This window comes from Syngnathus scovelli, chromosome 8 (assembly GCF_024217435.2).
Source record: "Syngnathus scovelli strain Florida chromosome 8, RoL_Ssco_1.2, whole genome shotgun sequence".
Lineage (NCBI taxonomy): Eukaryota > Metazoa > Chordata > Actinopteri > Syngnathiformes > Syngnathidae > Syngnathus > Syngnathus scovelli.
Window position 1 is genome coordinate 10,155,870 of NC_090854.1, and position 19,184 is coordinate 10,175,053.

The window sequence follows — 19,184 nt, forward strand, 5'->3', positions numbered from 1 at the left end:
ATACAGTAGTATATCCTCTTGAAAAAGTGTCACCATTTGATTTGCCCATAGCTGTGTGGCCTTTTTTTTTCCTCCCTCCTCCAGTTATTGTTTTGCAAGGCATGCAATGTGCATTCTTAGTTTTTGTAATCCGACATTTCTAATATGCGTGTTCTCAATTGTTATGGGATAATTGGTTGGCCCTGATGTGCAGTCTGCTCTAAATACATCCACCGATGAATACCAATGTGGCATTTGTAGCATGAGAAAACATGCAATTGGGGCGGCAATGTACTAACGTTCTTTATGGACTAGTGTGGAATACTAAAAAATACAATTTACATCCATTATATACTTTAAATCCATCCATCAAGTGACTATTAGATTCTAACTTGTTGTCCATCCACTATATACTAACATAAAAAATACAAAGCTTTTGAAGCAACTATTACATATTAATTCAGACGTAACAAAGGCAAAAGCCTCATCCCGTGCTTTGACATATTTACCACCTGACCATAAAAAGATGGATGCGTTATATTACAACAGCACTTTGAATTTACATTTTTGGGGGCTTGTTTTGAAACATACAACCGGTATTCCATTAACATTGACAGCAAGGGGAAAGCGAAAGATGCGAAGAAAAATGACAGTAGGTGAGGAAAACAGGCCAACAAGGTCGACTAAGGAAAACCAAGGAGAGGTCAAAGCGGGGTCTCGGAAGACCTGGCGGCCATGGATGTTTCTCTGTGAGGACAGTCACTGATAGGGTGCGGGTAGCTCACACCATGCTGAGGTTTAAGGGGGGACCGAGATAACAGCCTGCCGATAGCATGAAGCAACTCAGCTGGGCTGCAGATAAGGAGCAAGGACTTGTTGCCCTCAACCAGAACAAGACTTTTTAGTTTCTATTTTTTTTGAAAATGTTCTGCAGTGCCAACATTATGTTTGTTTTAAATGTTACCAATTTAACACTATGGATTATTACTGTGTATTTTGTCAAATAGAAAGGTGAGTCAGAATTGTGGCCAGAAAGTAGAGATGATGGAATAAATTCAGAAATATATTTGTGAGCGTGTCTTGAGCATACACATCTGCATAGTTCACTTAATTTTGTATTCATCATTGATGAATTATGTATTCCAAAGAATAGTTTGGCAGTACCTGTTACATCTGATTTATTATTTAAGGTAGTGCCAAGGCTTCAGGGAGGTGAGTCACGCGATGGGGCAACGATTCAAACTTAACACTTTTCGTTTAGTCGGCTAGTTTCTGACTTAGTCCGAGATTGAAATGTGTTTATAAATGATAATGAAGACATCTGCTATAGTTTGTGGATAATTATCCACATAGAATTTTAAATAGAAGGAACTAATATTCAGTCTTTAGATAAGCCTGAAAAGCAGATTGCACAAGACGTCCGCCCAATAGATGTTTGAATCATCTCCCGGACTTCCAATGAAAAACATAATGACTCCCTTTAAAAGGCCAAGTCCTGAGGGAAAGCAAACAATCATTAAAAGTCAAAAGGTATGACTGCATCAATATTGAGCACAACTTAAAAGTCCGTTGTTGGCCTTGAGGATTGCTCCTGTCACGGCATTCTTCGTATGACTATTTTTTTGTTCCTCCTCATCCATGCTGAAACCAATTTATCCATTACCTTTGTCACATCCCTCATAGAGCCTCTCCCTGAAGTCACCTTTCCTCCTCTTCTTCTTCATCCTCCTACTCTGCTGTGTTTTATGACTAAAAGCTGTTATTCCACTTGGCTGCAGACTGATTCCTCTCTGTACTATTTCATTCATCAGAATAATTAAAGCGGAACATTGGTTTCCTGGGTGATAATTAGGGTTTGATGAGTGAACTTGAACGGCACCAGGACAAGACAGCTTGATTACTCTCATTTGCTGGTGTCTGTGATATCACCGGGTTATTATCCATTGTCTTGTCAAGCAATGAGATGATGAAAACAACCATGAAATGGAGAAGGTGAACAGTCAAGGGGTATGCGTTGATGGAGTAAAACCAAGAATAGTTTGTTCTAGATGGAAGAATGTTTTTGAGGTGTTGTTGCATCAGCGTTACATTGCCTCCCTTGCACATTTTCAGTATGAACAATCGTGGCCTCTCCCTGAACTTGTCAGCACAATTAAAAATTTATTTTCCACTTCGTTTTTTTAGTCTGCCAATTAATTAGCTTTATTAATATGTATAGTGTTTACAGCTAAATTTGAAAGCCAATTAAAAATGAATGAGTTCAACCTCAGGCAGCGAGACGCAAAGCTTTGTTTATAGTTTTTGTTTGTTTGTTTGTTTGTTTGTTTTTTGTCACATGCAATAGGTAAAGTTTTTCTTGAACCTGACTGTTCTGCATGTTTGGCACTTTAGGATTATGTAAAGTTGGCCCTGATGATAAGAGATCGCATTTAGGAAAGCCATACATATCCACAAAATCAGAATCTGTCTGCCAGCACCTCAACCAAAATCCACCAAAATTGCTTGACACCCCTCTGCGCCGCAAATTAGACCTGCTTTTAGCTGCTCTAACATTTAGTCGACTTTCAGATATCAACATTTCAGGTGCACCGGGGGCATGTAAATGAAAACGCCCTCCGGCCACTCGGTTAATTTGCTTAAAATACTCCTTAATCACCAATCAATTACTTAATAAGACTTTACCTATTCAAGGTTATGACCTGAAAGCACAACACCATGAGAGTTGTTTAATCTTCACCTTCTTAATAGCAAGCATCACTTTATGCTCTTTTGTTTTTCTTCATGCAGTGATATTTTCTCTTCCCAGCTTTTTCTTAAATTGGGTTTCCTGTCTTAATTTGTATAAAGCTCAGCGCTGCACCCAGAGGCTAGTACTTGGGCGATACAAGTGAATAATGAGCCTAAAGGCCTTAATTATCGCCTGTAAAGTTAAATGAGTAAAATACTCAAATTGTTCATTGATTCAGCGTGTGATCAAAACAAAAAAAATACGACAAAAGATGTTATGAACCATTTCAAAGGCTACGGGGTCATGCTTGGAATGATCATCTTGTCGCCATTCTTTGTGTGTCCGTGTGCACACACGACAGCTTTCCTACCATGTGGAAGTAAAGCGCTCCCAGAGCTTCCTCCGTTCTCTTTTTAGGGCAGCTGAGTGACATTTCATGGGGCCGTGCATGGCACTTCCATCTCAATAGTAATCACTTCAAACTTGTGACGCTCCATTTGCTTCACGATTAAACAGAGAGGAGGCTGAATGAATGTTGCAACTAATTCAACGCTTTAATGAGCCTGGTAATTAGAGTTAAATGTTAATGAACACTAGCGAACCCAATTCCTTGTCCGAGCTGAATTTTCCTGCTAATTTTAAAGGACAAATGTTACTAAACATTGCATCCTGTGCGATGAATGACAAATACTACCTCACTGCTTGAAATCCGTCACTATAGTATTTTCGTTATAAGTTAATTGAGTAGTGGAGGCAAAGGTTGTAGAACTGATTTGGTTGTTAGCATACATTGTGTGTCCAATCAAGCTTGTTTCAATATTACATTTATTTTCTTTGTGCAATCCAGGATGTAGGATTTTGTATTCATTCAGATCAAATAGCCTTCACAGATCATTGTTGTAAATGCTAATTGTATTGTGGGGCCAATTAACAATGAATACTGTATCCAACCTTTAGAATGATTAAACTGTACTCAACATTATTGAACGCAGTAGGTTAAGAGGATACTACAAATGATCTATGGCAAAAATAAATATAAAATTGGGATGGTCAGTAAGTGAAGAAAAAAAATGATGTGGATGATTATGCAGCCTTGTGTGAATGTAGGGGAGACAGGGAGGGAGAAAGGAAGTGGTTCTCCCCCTGCAGCAGTCTGTCGGCTTGGCGTTCACGGTGGCTGAGCAGAGTGGAAGGCACAGCCAGCCCGCAGGGAGCACTTGGCACGCCATCAGCTCTGCACCGGGCACACTCGCTCAGCCAGCACAGCCCAAACACACAAGCACTGGCAATCAAAACAACGCCAAACAAACACACACCAGACACACTGAATACATGCGGGGGGGTTGAGGGAGGGGCCTCAGACACAGCAGAGTGGTGGTGGAGCGGCTGAATCTTCATCCTGCTCTACCACTGGAGCCATGAAAAGCAAACAAAATATCTTCATATTGGTAAGACGGAGACTATCTGGGTCAGCAGTGCTACTTAGAATAATTTAGATATTGGCAAAAAAAAAAACATGTTTGTCATTTCAGTCTTTCTCTAACATTGTCTGAGTAACGTGTGACTAAAGTTGTCATTTTGATTAACTATAGTTCTTCCCAATGTTGGGACATTGTGATTTCCCATAAAAGTTGTAGACGTGATCTTTTGAACATGTGAGATAGATTAATCGAAATAGTGTATTATTTCTATTTTTTAGGTTTTTTTTACAATGTTAAATCATTTTTGTCAATTATAGTTAACATGATCACTGTCTTTACATACGTTAATATTATTAAAGTATCTTAACAAAAAAAATTACTATTTACGTTTTAAATTCCTTTCAGTTTCCAAAAGGTCGCTGACCCTGAGTTGAGACTATTTCACTCCAGGTCTCAATAATCTTTACAAGCTCGCAGCTAAAACACCAATCCCATTTGATGCACCTCATCATCACCTACAAGGCCTTTTTACAATCTGGCTCCTGGGATTCAATACTTAATCATCAACCTTTTGTTAGAGCTGAGAGAGCTGAATAGGCCTTCAAATGAATAACTCATTCATTTCATTAATAAATTACTGTCTGAAGCAAGAAGAACTGATATATACAAAGAATGAGCTTGAGTGTTTGCTACCACTTGACAGTACTATATGTATTTTTTCATTTATCAATCAAAGATTTAAACACACTTTCTTGTGCTATTCAATGCGAGAATGGGTCCAAACCTTTTACTGCTAGATTTTAAAATAATCTACCTTGCTGAGATTTATTTTGTTGGTTTGTATATTTTTTAATATACTTTTAATCATCGATGTCTACCTCGCAGTTCTGTTCAGAAATAATAAATACTCCTTTAATTTGTTGCACTGTGATAAATCTTCACTCAGGTAATTGTGTATTTAGGATGGCTCAGTTAAATGCAGTGGAGCTTAATAATATTTTATAGTATATTTATATTTAAAAGCTTTCTTCAATAACCCTGGAAGCACAGTGTCCCTCCCCTCTTCCTGACACCCACGCATGACTTCTTTACAGGGACAGAAAGGACGGTGCTAAGATCAGTAAAACAATCTTTTGTTGAAATGACAAATTTAATCAACAACTAAATAGATGCAAAAGCCTGTTAAGATGCTACCATGTCAGAAAAACAACAACATTGTGTGTATAGTTTTATTTTCATCACTGTGATTTCACTGTGCTGAGGGCGTTGTAGCTGTCCATGGTGCTGAATCCATTTCACTGACTAATTTTGTCCCGATGACTATGTTTGCCTTACTCACTTGTAGGTGTAGAACATCGAGGTTAAATAGCATCTTGTTCAAGCTATCGGTGAAGGAATAATGTAGTGTAGGCCTAAATAATGCTTGGCTTCAAGAGCCCTTTGGCATGTACTGCGTGCTTTGACCCGGTCAGCCTGTAGCGTGACCAAGAAGTGCCAGAAGAACAAGGGTGAAAAGGTGGAGGAGGAGAAGACAGGCAAGCACATAAGCATGCACACTCATACCTAACTTCATCAACACAGAATATGTATTAAATGGGCAGCTACAGTATACAGCTGTCAAGTGGAGCAAAATAGAGTTTCCGCGGCCTTGACAGCTATAAGAGCTTTCACTCGTTGGTGAAGTCTTTGGGATTTTGTCTATTCATCCCGAATGATTTTGAAAGAGGGAGTGGTTTACAAACTCTGAGTTCATCTCAACAGTTTAAGGTCAGAGGCTCTCAAGTTCTTTGGCAGCAGACGCTTTCAAGCATAGCTTTTTATGAAGCTTGCTCAAAAAAACAAAACGTTTCCTCCCCAAAGGCAGAACTGAATCGCCCTAAATAGTTTGGCAAGGTGAAGCATGTGGAAAGCCAATATTGATGATTGCACTACATTGAAACGTGCTAAAAGAATGTTTTGACCAGCTATCAACAAACCACAGAAAAACAGAATAATTAGAATGTTTAATGTAATAATGATTTATAGAAACATATTTAATTGTCTGCAGCGTGTTTGAATTCAATAGCGTAATTTCATACTTTGTAAGGCATCTAAGCGTTAAGAAAATTATTCACTGACATTTATTGACTCCGTCTGCACTAGAGCAGCTTATTGACTGCGCACTCAGACATCTGAAGCCAGAGGCCTCTAAGTGAGAAGAGAGGGCACATTTACTGATAGCAACTTTAACAACTATTGTTGTACGGCGGGTGTAAAAATTGGTAGATTTGGTAGTCTCGCTTGTTTTCTACTACGCATCGCACATGATAATTTGGTGAGGGAAAGGAAACAAGAAACCAGATAGACCGAATTTAAAAGGGACAACAAAGAATCTAATTGGCTCACTCCCACAACGGCGCAAATGCCCATTTCCAACCGAGCCTGTAACATTTTTTTTAGAATCTAATTTTTGTAATCCAGTTGGCACAGTCATTTACATTCAAATTTCTCTCTGTCTGGCTTTTGTGACATTACTCCTGGAACTTCCCTGGCACACCTTTTCTGTCGGGCACCTGACAAAGTAAACACCCTCGGTATACCGGATGAACCAAATTCTCACTGATCTCTCACTCACGGCCAATGCCTCAAGGTTTGAATAAGAAACTTGAGCCTACATGGAAAGCTTTTGGCGTGATCTGCAACAAAAACCACAAGTGTGGGTGTTTGCGTGTGCACGTGTCGCTCAGCAGGTGGTGGCTTTTGCTGCTATTACCCGAAGGCTGTTATGTAGACAGATGCCTACACAGCAGGGTACAAGAGTCCAATACACGCTTACGCCCATGGGGATGTCCTGACTCACATTCTAATAGCGTTATACACTCCTAGGACGAGGACAATATTTTTACATGGCAGCAGATGGACAAAAAAAATTACACTCCCATCCATGTGAACTGCTAAACCTTTTTTGCAAAAAGACAAGGATGACTGATTGTAACGTCTGACAAATTCTTGAAATTATTTCAGCTTTTTTTTTTTTTGTACCTTCTTCTGTTTCCAATTCTTCCTATAATTTAGTTAGCTAGCATCAAAATGAGACAAGCATTACTCTGCCTGTGAGAATTGCAAATTAGCTTTGAGTTAGCTCTCGTTGAGATGGGAGGAGACAGGATTCGAAGGCGGAGGAGATATAAACTGATGGAAATGTCGGAATTAGACCTCACTCACGCAGTTTCGACAAGGGCTTTTGGTTTTCTCAGTTTTATTATCACTAGTAACCATTTCCATTTTGTGTGTGTTGAGGAATTATTGAAGAATTACAAATTACTGAGCAGCTATGTCTGACTGTACGATTAAATAGTTGTTCATTGCTCTGTCAACAATAATTTCTTTTAAGCCCACATTGACGAAAACATAAACACAGAACTCAAACTAAGCCTGTTTTTTTTTTTATTCCAATCTGAAGAAAAATACAAAAATGATTGTTCAGTTAATCACACCTTTTGATATTTGAGCATTTCTGCTCATTCCTTTTCAGAAAGGCCAGATTAAATTTCAAGCATAAATAAATATTGTGAAAAGGTCACCTTCCATCTCTTATTTGCACAACCTCTAAAAGTAATTACATACAGAATTGTGTCAGCAAAGCTATTTGTGTGCTTTCCTTGTCTAAACAGCATCTCTCCCAGAGCTCATTTCATATACAACTTTGGACTATGCCATTGTAAACAGGTGAAGTAAACAAGGTTAAAAATATGTGACACATAGGTTCATTTACAAGTATTAATTTTAAAGCTACTGTGAGTAAATCTGCTTTAACATTTTCACCCCATAACCTCTTGCCGTGATCTCCTACTATAGTCGAAACTATGCTTTTGAATTACACTAGCCCTCGTGAACTCGGATGCCATAATGCATGCATTATAAATAACATAACAGGGTTTGTCCTGACTGTCGCAGGATCGCGTGCTTGCCTCCTTTTAGGAGAGGCAGCAGAAAGAGGTCAAATGTGACATCAGGGGAAGGCAAGCGATGCCACAGAAGCAGCACTCTGCACTCCGAGGAGAGCGAGAACGAGACAGACAGTGAAAGAGAGCGAGAAGGAAGAGTGAGGGAAATCTCTTGGGACAGCCTTTAAATGCCAGGAGACGGGGCAAACTTTAAATTCAATTACATGGGCTTGTCCAGACAAAACAGTTCAGGAATCAAAAGTCAGAATAACTGTCTATTAAACTCGCCTTGCTCCATATTCAGTTGACCGGAATGTCATTAAATTCCAGAAACATTTAGGGCTGAAAATCCTTGTCAAGATGGAAATACTAAAGTACATAATGTAAATGCAGGCTCCCTGGAGGAAAACTGAAGAAAATCTACAGAGGAGCAGTAAGCAACTCAGGCCTCCGCTGGGGACTTTCATCTGAATTGAGGCTGAGAGACGTTTACTTCACAAACTCCCACAAGAGAGTCTGAATACGGAATGTTTGTTTCTTCACAACTCTGTAAAGATATTATACATTGCATCACCAGGCTTAAGCCTAACGTCTCCTGAGGTTTTCTCTTCTCTCACTCTATGTAAGTTAAAAACATCTACTCACATTAGAGAATTGTTATTTTAATATTATGATGTTGCTGCTCACGCATTATATAGTCATCATTGATATTTCATTAAACCTTTGCAGGAAATTGCATCTTGCCGCAGCTACATGTTTAGATGGTTGGCTGTGCCTCGTTGTCCACCATGAGTGCACGCAGATCATGAAGAAAAGGTAAAAGAGGAAGGGAGAAAAAATATGTATATTTTATAGTGTTATATTATATTTATATAATATTTTATTTAAGATTTTATTGCTGGTTTAGAGCGCCTCATTGTCAGTGTGGAAAAACGAACCGGTGGGCTAGTCAGGCGTTGTTTGTTTTAGTGTCAATATTGTGTGCAGGTGTTTCTGTTTTGGTGGCAATGAGGTGGAACCATTTTTAGGCCACATTTCAAATACCTCCATACAAATTTGTTTTCGGATTCGAAAGCTCTTCTGTGTTGTCAAGTTTACGAGACATTTATTTTCAATTTCCAGGGATATTAATGGAAGTCATCTTATTGTAACTCTGAGCAAACACAATCCTTGTGAAAGTTGACTGTCTTAACAGTGGCCAGAGTTCAAGGCCTTCAATGATGTGAGTGAATAAACTCAGGCCAGAGTGTAGAACATCTCAGATTGATGCCTCTGATGATGTGACACACGAATGCACGTTGCAGCCGAGAACACACGCTGCCTGCTGCTCCATTGCCGCCCCCCCCCCTCCTCTAGAACTGAAACACTGTTAATGGGAATTTACTGCAGGACCTCTGGACCGCCTACCCCGTTGCTCACTTGTGAGATAAACAAGCGATTGATGAATCAGCCGTAATGCACAGGCTTACTGGCATAGACAGCATGCAGCCCACAGTAAATATGTGCAGACAGGATCAGATTTCGACATTAGCAGCGAGGAGATGCATTTATTCGCCGCTCAGCCAGGCTCATAACAGTGCCGGACCTCAATTACCATGTCTGAGAGGTGTAGATAATACAAGCAATCGGCACCACTCTCAACCATTACCATCCGTCCAGTGTCTGCGTGAAGCGGCGGCAAAGATTTTTTTTTTTTAATGTCACATTTTGATCTCAGCCTGGCGGTGTTTATTGAAGTTTACTGATATTTTTTTTCATTTGTAAAAGAGCTGGAGGGGTTCTTTCAGAAAAACAAGACAAAACAAAGGAAATCTGCCTCTTCTTTTGAGAATCAAGTAATTATATTAGCAATCAAGGTTAAGTGTCCTTCCACATGGAGAGAATGAACGAATTAGCATGACCAGGCACGTGCACTCATAGGAGGCAGGTGAGGCAGTGCCTCACCTTGCCACCAAGGGCGGTAAAGGGCTCAACATGGTTTCCTCAGCTGTCACCATAAGTTGTTAAAAATATGAATAGTATAATAAAACATAATATAATATCTGTACTGTGGTCTATGCTTCTAATGCAATTTTGGTGTGTTTCCTATACGTTTGAATCATTTTCATAGTCAAAATAACTGTATTTCTTGTTCAAATAACAACGGGAGATGAGAATCATGGAGGCTGAGGCAGCGACAGGTAATGCCTCTCAGGGCGTGCGTGTGAGAGTGTGCACCACTCACACACTGTACTGAGCGCATGCAAACGGTGCGTGCTTGCAGTCAGCGGGAAAATACGGGCCTTGAGGCAGCCAGTACCTTTGCCTCAAAGATGGGGCGATAGTGAGCCTCACCAACCCCAACCCTCGCCGCACGTCACTGAGCATGACTCATCCACCCATCCATTTTCTATGGCAGTCATTCTCAATGGGTCGAGGATGACCTATCGGGCAACAACCAATCACGGCTCATCTGGTTTCTGAGTTTGTCAAAGCTGACACGTGATTGGTCGATACCGTTTGTGCCAAAATAAGAAATAAACCAGTACACTTTTTATTCTAAAAGACTACAAAAGTGGTAAAAGAAACAATACAAAATATTTCACTGAACCTCCATGATTTTTTTAGCGCCTCACTTGAATCTAGGTTTTCAAACACTCCAAAAATTTGAATTGCATTTAGATTAAATGCAAAATAGCAAAGTTAGAAGAACGACTTTTATACACCGCCTCTCTGGAAAATCTTTGTCTTTTCTTTCCAAGGACGCCTACAAGCACTCATTATTGAGCTCCAGGCCTTTCCAAGCCAGCAGTTTTGCCCCGTGCAGAGCTTGTAGGCTGGGTCTTCTGCGAGTCCCCTCCCCTTTCTTTTCATCCACCCGCTGGACGCCAGTCTTGAATTGTGTTTTGATGTTTGCACAGACCTACAATTGAGCCCTATTCCGAGCAGCCAAAACAGACATTTGTCAATTCATATGCATCAGAGCACAGTTTCCCCGCTCCCTCACATCCACTCCCACTTTCTCGCCCCGTACTGCGTCTTCCCCTAGTTTTATCTCCACCACTGCGCCCAGTAACATGAATCCAATGTGTGCACGCGAGTGACCAAGAGGCCCGCCCCCTGCTGCGAGTGGTGTCACATGCTATTACCATTATTTATAAAACTCTCTCAGGCTCACTGGCGTTGTTGGCTTCACCCGGCCCTCGGCCTTGCACACTACAGTCAATATTTGCACGCAATCCTGAACTGTTGAGTTTCCATGGTGGTGAGAGCCTCCATTACATGAAATATTCAGGACGCATGGAGACTCCCGTGAGGCCCAGCGCAGGGTTTTTACTCCGATTTGATTATACGGCATGATTTTTTCATGAGCTATGACAGTCCTGTTGAATTAGAGTCAGCTTTGAATTCTTGTGATAGTCACGGAAACCAGAGTGAAGGAGGAGCTGGGGCTTCTCTATCTTGAGGCTCAAGAAAATAACTACTTCGTTTAGAACAAACAAGATGCACGTCAATGTGTTCATGTTACTAAGCAATGCCACAGTTTGACATCCGGTTTCTACGAGAAATATCAGAATAGAAAACTAACTGTGGCTTGTAGTCAACAAAGTTATTAGTGAAAGAAATGACACAACTATTACATTTGTCACGTTCCAATTTTCTGATAGACATTTGGTGAAATAGAGAAGAAATAATTTTTATATTTGTGAATTCACACTTTGAAGACATTACAGCAAATAATTCAACTTGCTAAACTGCAGCATGTGTACTATTTATTTTAAAGGGTAATTCTAATCACTGTCAAGTTTATGCGGTGGAAAAAACTTTTTGGATGATATGAACTTCTGATTTGTTTTGAAACATACAGCAAGTCAAAGTGTCTTTGGAAGCATTGCGTGCATGGATACAGAAAGCTGTGGGAGTAGCAGAGGATGAGAGCAGGCGAAAGCACGTAAGACATAATGAAGTATTTAACAGTGGTGCCTCAGATAGTCATGGTCTTATAAGCGTAAAATGATCATTAGGGGGGGCCTCTAATGGTAAAATCAGTCATGCTACCACACCCAGGCTGTGTTCAAGGAAGTTAACAATCTTGTGTTTCCACCATGTGATGATTTTATGCTCCATAAAAAATGGGATCCATTTGATGTGATGTCCGTGAAGCAGAACCAGATCTCTTTTTGGCACCTTGAAATGACTAAACGCCTTATATCAAAACAACGTCGTAAATTAAAAAGATGATGTCCGAGTATTGACAAACAGAGTTGTTTATTAATCTGATGATGAAGTTCATCAGCCATAACCATTTTTTTGTGTTTTGATGTCAAGTCTCAATAAAAATGATCAGTTTAGTGTTTTGATAACAGATGTTTTTACTAACGTATTCCCGGGTGAGGAAATCATTTACACCGTACTCGAATTTAAAAATAATAATAATAATCTTCCAGGCTTTATTCTGTGTTATATTACACCATTTCAGAGTTAGGGCCAGCCATGCGAGTAAGTCACTCAGTTGGGAATTTAACTGAAAGTTGTCATTTGTGCAAAAAATAAATAGGGAAAAATACAAAATACAACTTTTTTTCCCCCATCATTTTGAAAGACAAGTCTTAATGTACCTTACAACAACATGAAAACATTGCATTTTAATTAATAATCCAAATAATAATTTCACTTTAATTATTTGTTTAGAATTCAAAACTAATTAAATCAACAAATTATGTCATATAATTAGGTAATCATGTTATGTCTAATTATGGATTTTTTTTTCCAAATCATTAATTTTTGAAAGCACAATCCTTTGTGTAGTATGTTCTTCCAAAACAAGCACATATCAAGCACTCCGAACAGCGACGTAGAGCCGCTGTGCCTCACATATCTGCTGACACACGGATGGCCAAGGTCATTCTCAACACCTGCCTTTCGGTTCGCTGCACCACATGATTGTCAACTGAGTCCAACATTGTCGATTTGGCCTTTGGATTCACACAAACACAATAAAGAGCACACACACATATTCTTACAATGTGCCAGTGAGAGATCATTCAACTTAACAAGACTGAATTAAGGGCCTGACACAGAACTTATTACGTGCAATTCATATATATACAGCTATGAATGCATAAATTCATAAAATATGTATGGAAAATTCTCCAGATTTATATTTTCGGTTCCAGCATCAATAATTTTCTATTCAGAGCAAGTGCTGTATTTTTTTTTTTCACTATTTTTAAAAAGTACCCCAATTTAAAGGCCAGGTTTTTTGTGGTATAAAAAATAAGACCATGAAAAAACATTCCAAAATGTTTTTTTCCACCATGGTGTAAAATATTCTTTCCTCAATTGAATCGTGCAGGTTATAAACCACGTCAATCATGAATCTTTTTGATATGATATATCGTGTTCTTATTTTATTATGTCACATAAACATGGCATTTAAAAAGTGCATATACTTTTTATGTTCATTTTATGTATTGTACGGTGTAGTATTGTTATTTATATTAATTAGTTACAGCAATGCCCATTACTATGAAATATTTTCTGCCTTCATGAGTTATAACGGTAATCCAAATAAGGACCCGGAGGGCCTTGACGCTCTCCTGGGTGCCATTCAAGTGTTTTGTGTTGGCCACCCTCCATCACATATCATCCATCCAATGTTTTCACTGTGACCATCAGACCCAGCCATGCATATCTAAAGTTAATCTGTTTTGTCATGTGAAAAGGTCAGGTATGCATATTTATGTATATTATGTGTGTATATAGGAGGTCATCCCTACGGTTTAATCTCAAAATGTAGTTGTGAAGAAAAGCAAGCCTCTGTGGAACAAATCACTTTTATATGCTGCGCTTCCTCATAAAAGTAGAGCGACCTCATTCTAGACCTCAAAATCCTCCCTTAGATGAATGTCACTTTACCACAAGCGTTTCCCAAATACAATTAACCTTTATGATGGAAAATCTAAGAAAAATATATCAAGACTACTATTAACACAAAAGTTGACTTGATGTTGTCTGAAAGAGAAATTGATGGTCTGTATTAGTCTACGCAGATTTTAAAATAGAGGAGGAGAAATCATGCCTGGTATTTTAATTGCATGTACATCCATGTGTGTGCAAGTGTTTCCACGTGTGTGTGCAACTGTGTGAGGCTAATAATGACGTGACAGCTGCTGACAGTCCAACTTGAGGCGTGCGAAGAGGTCGTAAATAAGGCAGGAGTACTCCGGGCCGGCGTACACATTCTCTTCCTGTGAAAAGCTGCACTTATCATGTCAGCTGCGGTAATGCTAACATGGAGGAAACTACCCGAGCTAATTATTCACTTGCTTGTTCAATCAGTAAAATGGTTGAGGAAACTGTGAAATCAAAAAAAAAAAAGGACCATGGTGCTTCAAAAAATACTGTTGGTTATTATGATTCGAGTTTTTCCGGCTGTAAGAAATGTGTTACTTTTGTAATCATCACGTTGAGGGCTCTATTTTTATAGACGGGCGCACATGTGCTCTGTGTTAAAACTGGTGCATCTTCATATTCGTGCCCGGGCAAGTCTAGTTTGTGAATTTCACACAAACCGAGGTTGTTCTTGATTAACTTTTAATCTGCCGCCTGTCTGCAACTGGGTGTGAATATTGCCATCTCATTGTGTATTGTTTTTTAAAATATTAATGAATTTAATTGAATTGGATGGATTCCCTTAATCCTCTGGGTTATTTCAATGTAGCATAGCTAATATTGTAATGGTTATTGTGAGGACAAAAATTACAATCTATCCATTCTGAAATGCTTTTTTTTTTTTTTTTTGCTGAACAAAAACAAGAGCAATTCAGAGGCTTGTAACTTTGCTATGCCGTGTTTCTTTTATGTATATGTTTGTATGACGCATCCACCACTCGACTCAATACGTGACATTCTCTTCACTATTCTGGTCATATTGACTTCACCGCCCAAGTGCGCCTCTCAAGCAATGCCTAAACACACATTTTATGAGCAGTTGAGGTCAACTATCTACTTGAAAAGAGATTTACGAGAGCTTGCAAAGAAATCCATGAAGAGCCAAGCAGTATAAAAAAAAAGGGTTGTCAGACTCACCGGTGTTCTCTCGCCAAATTTAGCCTCTCTGATGGATGGGTCATTTTATACACCATTAATCCATCCATTTGTCAATTACTAATGGAAATTGGGGGGTTAAGAATGGCAAGGTGGGATTCAGGAGCTGTCAAGTAGCCGTGTGCCACCTTGCATGGCCGCTGAGTCGCTCATTGTGATTACAGTGTGTCTGCACTCTGCACAGTAACTGAAACGCTCCAGAAAAGGTGCAATGGGTGATAATGATGTTTATTACCCTTCATGCTTATTATCAATGCTGTCATTTCTCATGGTGATTCATTTTGTGTGTGTGTTGTTTTCTTTTTTTATTGTGAACGGCATTGAATGAGCGCCACGCATTGTTTTGTTGCTTAATGAGCATCCACTTCTTAACAAGTGCATTGTTGATGACACGGAACATTATAATCAAAAGATAATAGAGATGGATTTGTTCCCAGACAAGTTTTAAACTCATAATGACATGAATTGCTAGACATTTTGGGAGATTCTACCAAATAAAAGTATAATTGTATAGACAGTGATTTCTTTTCAATTGAGTCTTTGGAGAGTTAATTAGTGAGAGAGAACCATTTCAAAGCTCTCTTGTTTACTTTTGTTTTTCCACAACGTCAAATGTTAAAATGGTAGTACCATAGGTTAAAATAAAATTAGGTCAAGAAAGAGAAACGGGATGATTTGAAGGAGGTTTATAAAAGGTTTATGATGACCTATCTGCTGTCAGTCTTCAAATATGACCGCATAGTCATCCCATTTCCTTCCTGTGCTTCTGAATGACGGTCAGATATCTCTTTAGCAGTCAGGGGTTACTGGCATACCGGTTTTCGGCTCTGATGAGCTCCACTCGCTATTTCCTCTGCTCACTCTCCTAAACACCATGGCCATCCAGATCAAAGCCTACGGCCCATTAGGTAGCTGGGGAGGTGAATAGACACAGACATGTAGCTCAGCTGCAAAGCTCATGTTGTAAGGTTTGTGAAGTTTTCTGTATTAATATAGAAATTGCCCATATTTATCATTAACTTTTTTTTTGGAAGAGTAATGTGTCTCTGACTTATACCTTTGACAGGTGTTGTAGGTTGAAAAGATAATTTGCAATTTGTGGTATTTTAAAATGAAGTCAATGTAGATTATTTGCCTTGGTGGACCAAATAAAATGATGTGGTGGGCCCGACCTGGCCCTCGCACCTTGAGTTTGACAACTTTGTTTTTTCTTTCTTAGAGACTTCTGGCTTGACCAATCAATTGAGGGTGAAACTTTTTTGAATGCCTCCTTGATTCACTTGTTGAAACTTTGAACCTTTCGGAAGTCAAACTCAGGGATTTAAAAACAATTTGGGAAGTCAATTTACTATGTCATGGTCAAGAAAAAAGTAATGTGTACATTCTGGTTCCTTACTATGAAGAGAACATTAGTGAACCTGTTAACGTTATAAAGTTTCATTCTCTGTCGGTTTTGCTGATGCGGTTTTGTTCCAGCTTTATGCCAGTGATGAGTACAAATGTACGAAGCTTGTTCTATCGGCACATGGGGGAATAATAGCTCACAGTTAGGCTCTATACACAACAGTCACACCTCACTGGAAACCATTACTGCAACGGAAACCAAATCATTGCGGGGCACAGCGAGAGAGGACCTCTTGTAAGTGGGTTATCTCCTTCAATCATCATTCTTGTGAGTCTGGAGTCTTGTCACCAGTTTCACCTTCCAGAGGGACATAATCTTCTTTTTATTGACATGTCTTTCTTTTTTTGTTGTTTTTGAATTGACCAAACAATGATGACGTGGTGGAGGGAATAGCATTTTAAGGAAGTAACAAAGCAAGTCTAGAATGGGAAAAGAAAAAGTTATTGTAAATCATGGAGAGACACGACTGTTTCATAAATTCCATGAAATTGTTCTTTTGTGGTTGCACGTGTTGCATAGATCCTGTCAACTTGCAATCATTGGCTGGCAGCTAAGCACGGGAGATGGATTGTGATGTTGATGTATTTACTTTCACCGTGCTGACAGCGACCTGTTCCTATACGGCCTGATTGACTGGGTATCATCGCAGCAGCCAGCATAGCTTTGTTTAACCCGGTGAGACAGCGGACGGTTTGCTTATTCACTCATGAGCCGTCCATGAAGATGAGGGGAAGACCTTCGATCTTGGCTGACATTGCTGGCTTGGCAGTCGAAGCAGTTCACTGATGCACTACATTTGGATAGGGATCGTTGTTCGGAGACAGAATTTATAAATTCTGATGCGATCTGCATCGCTGTAATTGGGCACAATATATCAAACTGTATGAAATTATTCACATGCTTCTAAGGGGAAAAAATTACTCTAAAAATACATTTTGTCTATTTAAAGTTAGGTAGGTATAACTTGAGACTGACTATATTAGAAATATTCATATTTGTGAAATTCAATTAAAATGAGAATCAAAAAAAGGGGTTTTACACACCACACCGGCCTGAGAGGGGTTTCGAAACCCCAACATCAGAAATGTGAGCCAGATGTGCAAACCACTACCTCACCCATCACCTTGGTTATTCATGATTCCGTATGCGATTAGAATTAACTTAGTTATTCGGCCACATTATATGATGCTACTTATGGAAGCCCATGACATAAATGTGTCCCTTAATGGGCTCCTGACGCACACGCACACACACACATTGCCTTGTCAGCGAACCCCCTCTAGTGCCGAGCCTCCTGTACAGACGCGCACACGTCGCCGCGCGCTTCATCTCCTCCTCCTGAGCTCCTCATCGTCATCCTTTCAGAACCTCGCTTGCTGCCGCTGCTGCTGCTACTGCAGCGGTTCGGACCGGAGGCACAACGAAATACGATAGGGACACCACCACCGCGCGCGCGATGTAGCCTCAGTCCAAAAAAAAAAAAAAAAAATTGCGCAATGCTTGAAGTGATGCAGTAACTTAAGAGCTGACGGGGAATGTGCGAAGTTTCTATCAGCTTAGTGGTTCTTGACTGATAATTGATTTTTTTTTTTTCTCCCCAACTTCCCCCTTGGCACCTTTTTCTGCTGCTACAGGGCGAAGGGATGGATCTCATGATGAGCAACAAACAGGACCAAATGTAATTCAGGAGCAGAGCCAGTGGTGCATTTTGGACGACCCTGCCGCGCTTTTTCTCACCGGCCACGCTCGCTCTCGGCTCCGCTGCAGCCGGTGGCCGATGTTGCAGCAGATATGAGTGTTGGACCAAGATTTGTCCCCGTTGCACTTTTTCTTGGAATTGTCCTCACTCGCCGTGGCCATTGCAACCAAGGTGAGACACTTTTACACATGCAGTTTGTGACATATTTATTGGAGACACCCGCGGTACATGCATGTTTAAAAAAATGATCTAACTTTTGTACTGTCTGCTTGGAAATGCATAGAAAACGGTGTTGTTGTTTTTATATGTAAAAAAAAAAGATTAAATTAAATATTTTTACCTAAACATCCATCAGTACTTGTATTAAATATTGTCATTAAAACTTTACATAAATAACAACTTGTTTTATAAAAGCGATAAGCTGACAGTCCACATTCAAATACTGAGATGTCATGTAACAGAAATGTCCTGTAGTTTTGCAGAGCGCCATCAAGTACATGACTACCTGCAAAATATTCCAAACTTCCATGATTTATTGGTAGCCACGCACATATCCAAAAATCTGACGGCATAATGACAAATGAAAAGCAAGGAAATAATCTCCATGTAGGTGATAATACAAGATGATCAAATGTAAGCTCGGTGTTGACAGCTTGATTTAATTACGCTTCTGTACACGCATACACACAACAGGACAAGCATAGACTGAATGATAAGTGAGTGAGAGAATGTGAGTCGTCTTACAAATCTATTTTATGGTGGGTGGGTAAAAATACTCCATACAGTCAGTGGTTGAGAGCTACCAACAGGTAAAATTGTTCTGTGCACTTTGATGGGTCACATGATGCTTCCAAGTGTTTATGGTAGCAGGCGGATGGTGTAAATTAGAATGTGTGTTTGTGATTGTGTTCATACTCCCACACTTTCCTCTGTGCAT

General features: G+C 39.7%; 1 protein-coding gene across 1 annotated transcript in view; it reads left to right on the forward strand.

Annotated features, from left to right (window-relative positions):
* The first annotated feature begins 17,849 nt into the window (after positions 1-17,849).
* The window catches only part of epha6 (eph receptor A6), a 68,536-nt gene continuing 67,201 nt past the window's right edge, over positions 17,850-19,184 (forward strand). Inside the window, exon 1 of the mRNA XM_049728081.2 lies at positions 17,850-18,418. Within this exon, the coding sequence (XP_049584038.1) occupies positions 18,340-18,418 (79 nt within the window). The 5' untranslated portion in view covers positions 17,850-18,339. The remainder of the gene's footprint in view (positions 18,419-19,184) is intronic.